The sequence below is a fragment of the Gavialis gangeticus genome, unplaced genomic scaffold, assembly GCF_001723915.1.
Source record: "Gavialis gangeticus isolate Ggan-Ray unplaced genomic scaffold, GavGan_comp1, whole genome shotgun sequence".
Lineage (NCBI taxonomy): Eukaryota > Metazoa > Chordata > Crocodylia > Gavialidae > Gavialis > Gavialis gangeticus.
The window spans coordinates 1,063,681-1,072,628 of record NW_017729004.1 but is presented as its reverse complement, the minus strand read 5'-3'; the positions used below and the strand labels follow the sequence as shown (position 1 = coordinate 1,072,628).

The window sequence follows — 8,948 nt, the reverse complement described above, 5'->3', positions numbered from 1 at the left end:
GGGCGAGGTCCGCGCTGCCCCACAGCCGGGCGGGAGGGCCGCGGGGTCGCATCCTCCGCGCCCGGCTTTGTGGAGACTCGCCGGCCCGGGCCAGACCCTCTGGAGCTCGGGGCCGCGTCCGGCCGGCGGGGCCCAGCATCTTCCTGCCAGAAAAAAAAAGCCCCCATCGCCGGGGTCCGAAACGGGCTCCGGCATCCTCTGTGATAACGCCTCGGGGCGGCCGGCTCCTCGTGCCCTGTTAGTCGCGGGCGCGACGGAGCTCGCGAGTGGGATGCGGCCGCGCGCCCCTCGTCGCGGCGAAGGTTTTCGTAGCTCGTCGGGTCCTTCTGACAGCAGCACGTTGGGCCCGATCCCGCGGGGTTTATTCCTCATGTGATTTAGGGGGACGCAAAATATGGGGCGCGGAAGCCCTTCGTCTCCTTGACATCTCGATCTGGGTCGTGCTTGAAGGGACGGGAGGAAGATGATGGCACTGCGCTTCGGTGGTGATTACGCGGCTGGCGAGGCTAATTATTCTGCCGCCTATTAGGATGATGCTAGAGGTTGTTTGCTTACCGCGTTGACTCTCGATGCGGATTAGGCTCAGCGCCCGCAACGGATACCGGTTAGGAGAGGGCCCAGCTAGCGAGAGGGCAGAAGTCCTCTTGATCCGCGGTTTGAGTTGCTCGCTGCACCAGAAGGTGCCACTTGATCTGCTGAGGTCCCATCTGACCCCGACAATCTGTGAAATCTGTGAATTTCTGGGGCGTTCTTCCCTGTGTTTTACCTTCTAGGTTGGCCGCCGGGTTTATCAGTTTTTAGCTTCATTTAGCATGGGGACTGCTCGTTAATCACCTCCAGTGAAGTTTCATTCACTTACAAAAAGAAACGTGATTACTTGCTACTACGATGGTACCGCTGGGTCGTCTTTGTAGACAGACAGGAAGTCTTTCTCGGTTGCCTTTCCTCTCCACTGAGAGTTTTGCTGTGAATATTTGAGTAAGTGAGCAGCATTTGGGATTGGGTTCCTCATACGTTCTTTGGAGAGGGAATACAACTGTAATGAGTGTTATAAGTTGCAAGCTTGTGTCCAGGGTGCACCGATCTGTTACTGACGGCTTGGATCCATGCAGGAAAGAAGAGCCTGAAGAACCAGACCTCCTGGAGCCAGCTGTCCTCTTAAAGAGCACTTGGAGGTTAGGTGAGGAAAAGGGCAAATATAGTGCCCAGCTTTAAGAAAGGAAAGGAGGAGGACCTGGGAAATTACAGACCAGTCAGCCTGACCTTGATACCTGGAAAGATCATGGAGCAGGTCCTCCAGGAATCTCTTGTGAAGCACCTAGAGGACAACCAAGGGATCAGGAACAGCCAGCATGGATTCCCCACAAGCAAGTCATGCCTGACCAACCTGATTTCCTTCTACGATAAGGTGACAGGCTCTGTGAATGGGGGGCAAGCAGTGGATGTGATGTATAGACCTTGGCTTTAGCTATGCTTTTGAAACGCTTTCGCATGACATTCTCATTCACAAGCTGAGGAAAAGAGGACTAGACGAAAGTACTATAAGGTAGATATGTAACTGGTTAGATCACCTGTGGTCTATGGACCTTGGGGGTCCACAGACTATGTCTAAGGGGTCCGTGATCAATCAAAAGTATGTGAATACCTGCACTTATAATTCAAAGGGCTCTGTGCCTCCATTCAAAATTTCCACAGGGGTCTGCACCTCCACTTGAAATTTTTTAGGGGTCCACAAATGAAAAAAGATTGAAAACCACCAGGTTAGATTGTGCTCGGCAAGGAGGCATTAATAGCTCAATGTTTAGATGCAAGGAGGTATTAAGTGAGGCTCCCCTAGATTCTGTCCTGGGTGTGCTGTTGTTCAGCATCTTTATTAATGTTTTGGTTGATGGGATTGAGTGCACACTTAACAAATTTGAGGATGTCACCAAGTTGGATGGAGTTGCAGGCACTTTGTAGGGTAGTGTAGGATATAGAATGACTTGGACAGACTGGAAAAATGGTCCTCAGTCAGCTGAGATTCAGCACGGAAACGTGCAAAGCCCTGCGCTTGGGATGAAATACTTGCATGCGCAAATACAGACTGAGGAGTGACTGGCTAAGCTGCAGGACTGCAAAGAAAGACCTGGGGGTGAGAGTGGACCATAAGCTGAATATGAGCCAGCAGCATGCTTTTGTTGTAAAAATAGCCAACAGCACCCTGGGTTGTATTAACAGGAGTGTCACTTGCAAATCATGGGAAGTGATGCTTCTCTGCTCAGCACTGGTGAGGCCTCCCCCTGGAGTACGGTGTCCAGTTCTGGGCTCCACACTTCAGAAAGGATGTAGACAGATTGGAAAGTCCAGCGGAGCATGACAAAAATGATTAGGGGCTTGGGAAGCAAGGAAAGGCTGAAAGAACTATGGTTATTTAGTCTGGAGAAGAGAGGACTGAGGGGGGATTTGATCACAATCTTCAAATACCTGAAAGGCAATTGCAGAGAGGATGGAGATGCACTTTTCTATGTGACTATAAGGGATAGGAATAGGAGCAATGGCCTCAGCTGCAGCCAGGGTAATTTAGGTTGGAAATGAGGAGGAAATTCCTGACTGTGAGGGTGGTCAAGCATTGAATGGGCTACTTGGAGGACTTGTGGAATCTCCATCCCTGGATATTTTCAAGAGTAGGTTGGACAAACACTTGGTTGGGAAGGTTTAGTTAGGGATGGTCCTGCCTTGAGCAGGCGGCTGGACTAGATGATTTTGCAAGGTCCCTTCCAACTTTACTTTCCTATGATCCTGCTTATATGGAGAAGAAGCCAAATCACTTTTTGCCTAGTTCAGCTTTTCCATACAGTTTAAACTCTTTATGACTAAAATAAGGTCTGGCTTTATGTGTATGCTGGGAACATCTCAGAGTGCTGTTTTCATGTAGCTCTACTCTGAAAAGGGGCTTTGCATTAGGTCTGATTCTGTCTCCCTGGAATAAATAGGATTTTTCTGTTGACTGCAGTGGTCACTCCAAAAGTGTAATATTAACATTTAATAATAATTACTATTAACAATTACAGTGGATGATTAATATTTTAATATGAATATGGACATTGTCATCTGAATGGGAAGTCCCCCCAGATCTGCTTCCAGTTTGTTACAAAATCCTTGCTACTCTATCCGATGTACCCTAAAATTGTCCTACCTTTAAGTGATCAGGCTCAGTAGATCCTTTCCCAAATTAAGCTTTGCGGTCCTGGCATTTTTCTTGTTCCCAGCCAGACGTCCTAAGCTCCTGTTGAGGAAACTGCAGGCAAAGCTGCATATTTGAAAAAAAAATACATAACTTCTTAGCTGGGAAAAAGCAAATGCAAAAGAATTCAGGCTGCTTTATATGTGGAAAATTTTTCACAGATGTATGCCAGTGTTTTTAAAAAAACAACTGAGAAATCATCGACCTATGTATTGTGTTTCAGTCCGACATGACTTGAACTAGTCAAAATTCAAATACCTGTAAATCAGTAGCAGCTTTTATTCAGATAATTTCCAAGGCTTTTGAAAACTTTAATATTCAGAGGGATCACTTCCCTTATGGCAAGGATATAACACAGCAGCTGTTAAACAGCGTGTAGCCATACTGCTCAGCAAGCTAAGGCAGAAAATTTGAGATACTGTGTTCAGATGAAGCTCCCCAGAATGCAGGTGTCTAAATTGGAATCTGGTCAGATCCCTCAGCTTTGTCTCAGCCCAAAGAGAGTGCATATTGGAAATAGTGAGGGAGCCTTCAGATTGATGTTCTCTTTGAAATGTCTAACTTGCTGTCTCTTCATTCCCTTGCTTTCCTAGGAACCGGACCTTTTCACTCCGACAGAGATGATCTCGCTGAATTCCCTTAAAAAAGGTAAGAAGCTGGGGGAGAAGCCTCATGTCAAATGTTACTTTTTCTTGCCTGATCAATCGGCCATAATATTATTTCTGTAGACAAATACATCAGTTCCTGAGACTTGTTACTGTCCGCTTCCATGTGAGAAGGAACACCAGTTTTGTCCTACAAGCTATTATCCCAAAGTGTCATGCCGCCTTCTCAGTGTAAGCTGATACCTCATTCATTAAATGTTTGTGCTGGAGGTATGTTTTTTTTTACATGCATTACATGGGAAAAGGAAACCTACGTAAGAAAGTTAGTAGCGGTGCTGGCAGTAGCTGTATGTCACATAGGGACCAATTTGGTCTTCCTGTGGTACGTCTTTTAAGGCGAAGGCAAGATCCATATCCAAGATACAAATTGTTCCTAATGGCAGAAGTGTAAATGTAGGTTTCTTGGACACTAGTATGTACACAGGAGTGTTAATCCCTTTTGTCTCAGCTAGTAAAGCAAGATGAGCTGTTGTGAATGTTGTGTGTATCTGTGCTTACATCACATGCAGTGAGGGATTGTTTCAGTAGAACGCAGAAATTATAGGTTTTGTCCATCTGCTGTTGCACAATCTTAGGCAAGTAGGCCTGGAAGGGACTGTGGGAGGTCTAATCAAACCCTCTGCTCAAGGCAGTTTAGACAGCGATGATCCCATCTCATACAAGTGTTTGTCTAGCCTAGTCTTACAACTGCACAAACAGCCCTCTCGTGCAACTATCGGGCACAATGCCAAAAACATCAAGAACACCCTGATTTGCCCCAGATAAAGCAAGGGAACAAAGGCACTGTCGGTGTCCTGGCACTGTAGTTTGATGCTCTCAAGAGATCCAAGGAAGAGGACCATGCTCCCTGCTACAGAGGAAGGCACCCCCTCCTCTTCCCCTCTAAGCAAAGGGGCCAGACCCTCTAGCCAAGAACCACCATGTTTAAATCCCCGGAGGAGGATCAGCACATGCCCAGCCAGAATCCCCAGCTGTGGCTGCAGCCACCACCCTGTTCTTCTGAGGAGGGCAAGAAAAAACCCTGATATCTGTAGCAACACAAGGGGGAAACTTCCTTCAGAGTCATCCAGTCCGTCTCTTTGACAAAGCAGGGTTGTTCCCAAAAGCATCATTCTGAATAATCTGAGTTTCCCCCCCTTCATTTCATGCTCTTATGCATAGCTGTTGTAACCCTTTGTACTATTTAATAAGTTGTTTGCCCTTGGTATTTGCATATTTCAAATATTTGTCAGTAGTTATCATGTCCCTTTTCATCATTGTTCCTCCAAGTTCTGTATGTAGCTCTTAAGTCTTTTTTTCCATAAGCCAGTCTCTCCCATTGGGCATTTTGTTGTGTTTTCTGAACCAGTTAATTGATTTTAAAATTAGGTGCTTGGAACTGAATATAGCAATGTCTGATTGGATGCACCAGAGAGATATGGTGAGGGACTGTTATCTCCTGCTCTGAAGCAATGCCTCTGCTTTGATGCATGCGAAGCACAACATTGCATTATCTGGTTTCATTGCAGTGTCATACTAAAAGCATTCATTCATTTGATTTATATACTGCCTTTCTCAACAATGTCATCAGTGGTCATGGCTTCCATATTTAAAAACCAAACTTTAGTGCCTTGGTATTTTGAGATATTAATGAATGTGATAGTAACAAGGTGAAGCGACGTCAGCGGAAAATCTCGAGTTGCCAGCTTGGATTCTGGGCTGGATGGGAGGCTTAGAGAAAGCAGGAAGTCACTGTGAGGGGCTAGTGGTTTGTCATGGCCACGTGGGGATCGGGCCGCTCCAGGGATTCCATGGCATGACTGGGTTCTTTATTTTTTGAGGAAAGCCTTTAAGTTACCGTAGCTTGCTAAGAGATTTCTGCACAGTGCTGCTGCCAGCATCCCCTTTGCAAAGTTTCAGGCAGGGAAGAAGAAGGGTCAAGTGCAGCTCACTGCTGTGAGCCTGAACTGGCAGGCCCTGGGACTCTGGCTTTCAGCTGTTAGTGACATGATGTTTAAACACTCTTCATTGCAAAATAAAGGAGGCTCTGATTGAAATAACACAAGCTGTGACTTTTGGCATTTTTTCCGCAAAGAGATCCTTGCCTTTTTTTCTGTGACTAAGCTTGAAAGTTTGGCATAGTCTTACCATGACAAACCACTAGTCCTGCTCATGATCTATCTGCCGTCCCGCAGCACTGCTGGTTCCTGGGTTTCTCCCTCCCATCAAGTATGTGCTTCTGATAGTCTTCTCCCACCTCTCCACCATTGTGTAATCTGCCTGTTTTCGTTGTCGTGCTCTCTATCCATGGCCTTCATCTCCCCTTGGACTGTTTCTCTATGTTTTGAGCTGTGAACACCAGTGAAGAACTTAAGTTTCCCTTGGTGACGGTCATTAGTGGATATACTACACCATCTTCCAAATAATTACATAGATGTTATGTATAATCCGACTTTAAATGAATCCAAGGGGTCTCCTGTAAGAGGCATTTCTCCACCTGTTATACTGCCATGCACGTAACCCTGCCTGCCCGCTCCTTCCCAGCTTTCTTTCCACCTAAATATTTGTGGGCCAGTTTGAAATAGTATTTCAAATAAGATTTCATAAGACTTAGACTCAATTCACTTACTCCATCTACTCTATACCCTTAATTTGGGCAACTTGTCTGGCAATGTTTTTGTTCCTTATAAATCAGTGCTTTTTATTGCTTATGGTTATTGTCCTTTAGTAATACTTTTCTAATGTTTTTATAAATAGCCTTTTGGCAACAGTAGTTAGATTCCTGGAACAATGATTGATAGGACCATTTTTCAATGTTTTTTTTAAAAGAAAATTAATACTCCATTTCTTTTCCCCCAATTCCTCTCCAGTTCTCTCCCCCCTCCCCCAAAATATTACTTAGGCATAGTTAGTTTACTTAATATCCTTAGTTGTAGCTAATCTGAGCCAAATTATTTTATGTTCAGATTTTTCCAAGTATTTTACCTTTGTTTTGGGTTTTGTTTTGTTAAAGCCTTTTAAACAGCATGTTTTTTGCTTACTGTTCACTCTTTTCCTGTAGAGGACAGGCTGTTGGGGTTTTTTTGTTGTTGTTTGCTCACATAAAAAGTCTGAGAAATATATATCACTCCTTTCAATGTAATAGGTTTTTCGTTTCCAGATTTTGAAAGCTTTATTGCCCTCACTGAGTTCTTTAAGCATTTTAATCCATGTCAAATCTTGGCTTATAGGCGAAGTATTCACCGAGTAATATTTAGACATTTAAGTCAACATAACTCAAAAATAACTCTAACATAATTGAGAAATGTTAGAGGCACGCTCAGTTTAATTGTTTCATCAGGCATATCTGCTGTAAATAAACTTAAAGACTATTTAAAAAATAATAGTTTTTTAAAATAAAGTTTCCCTGCAGCGGTTGATACCAGGCATGACCATAGAAAGAATTTTTAAGCTTTAAATATTTACCCATTACCAGGAGTTCTAATGAATTTCTTTTGCCAAGGTAAGAAAAATCCAAACATTGAATAGGTTCATGACAAGTAAATACATTTTTAAAATGCTCAAAATAATCAAGAAAGTTTGTACAATAATGAAGTTTGTTTGCAACATATGATGGTTCTGGAGATGACGAACGTGAAAGTGTCTGTGTATATAGCGTGCAACAAAACAAAATGTTTGTTTTTTCAAGGACTAAACCTCCTCACGTTTCTCCTGCTGGTTGGTACGATTCTAGCAGTCGCATCTTCCTCATTTTAAAAAAATAAAGACTTGCCCCATGAAAGATTGGGAAAGAATGGAGAGAAACGGACTCAAGTATGCAGGAAAAAAAGTGAAGTTGACTGTGTGCAAAAGTCACCAAATGCCTGTGTAATAGGTTGACGGGGCATCTCCTTCCTCTAGTCATGGCTCTGGATAGCTTTAAAAAAAGGTAGGCTCAAAAACTGTGCCCTTTTCTTTTAGTTAGGATCTGGTAACCTTGGCATTCCCAGCCGCGGGGAGTGTGGATTTCTGTTTCCCTCATTGCTGCTCTCTTGCCTTGAGTTCAGGGCAAGTGACTTGGCTTCCCCTTGCTTTGGTGCGCCCTTGTGTCTGTAATGCTTGCTCATGCCCTAGACAAAGCTCGTGGGGGATTCACAAAGCGCCTCAAAGGCTCTGCCTCCAACCCCACACAGGTCTCGACTGCTTCCAACCCCGCACAGGTCTTGGCTGCTTGACCTCGCCTCCAACCCGAACAAGTCTTGGCTGCTTGAATGTCACATGGGGACACATGGTGGGGATCAGCGGGTGTTAAGACGAGGCTGGCTAGCTGCCGGGGCAGTCTGGCATCCATTCCAGAACAGGTGGGTCGTGGCAGAGCCCCATGTTTCAGGCAGGGGAGGGCATCTCTGCCACCCAGAGCCACCCAGCACCCACCTGTGGCCCTGGCACAGATTTGGCAGCTGGATACCACAGACAATGAGGGTGCAAAGGGACCTCAAGCACATCTGGTGCAACCCAGACCAGTCCCAACTACATCATCTCAGCAGGGCTTTGTCTGCCCCCCTGGGTCCCCACGGATGGAGCTCCCCACACCTCTCCAGGTGCCCTGTTGCAGTGCTTTGCCACCGGAGTCCTGGTTTTCTCTGGTTTGACAAAAATACCCAATTTTCAGTTTTAAAAAAAAAGGGACCTCAAATCCACATTTTTCCATGGTTAGAATGAAGCACCACTAATAGATCTCTCTCTCTCTCTCATATCTCTATATGTATATATATTTATGTAGAGAGATCTCTATACCTATAGAGAGATCTTTATAAATATAGGTATCATATAGGTGTATATAGAGAGAGATCTCTGTAGAGAGAGCTGTCTCTATAGATAGATGCACCTCTCTATCTATAAAGAGCTATCTCTATCTAGATATAGTGATGTTTCATTTAAATAATGGAAAAATGTGGATTTGGGATTCTTTTTTTCAACTGAAACCCGTGGATTTGTTCAAGCAGAGAAGCCCGGGCGCCCTGTCCCCCCGCCCTGCCCGCGGGGCTGGGAGCTCGGGTCCTCCGGCGGCACCAGGGGGCGCGGGGCGGGGCGCGGGGGCC

At 45.1% G+C, this 8,948-nt stretch overlaps 1 protein-coding gene across 1 annotated transcript in view; it reads left to right on the top strand.

Moving 5' to 3' along the window:
- Positions 1-1,373: 1,373 nt before the first annotated feature.
- Positions 1,374-8,948, top strand: part of DHX30 (DExH-box helicase 30) — a 50,090-nt gene continuing 42,515 nt past the window's right edge. The window contains exons 1-2 of the mRNA XM_019508000.1: positions 1,374-1,408; positions 3,817-3,871. Of these exons, the coding sequence (XP_019363545.1) occupies positions 3,844-3,871 (28 nt within the window). The 5' untranslated portion in view covers positions 1,374-1,408; positions 3,817-3,843. The remainder of the gene's footprint in view (positions 1,409-3,816; positions 3,872-8,948) is intronic.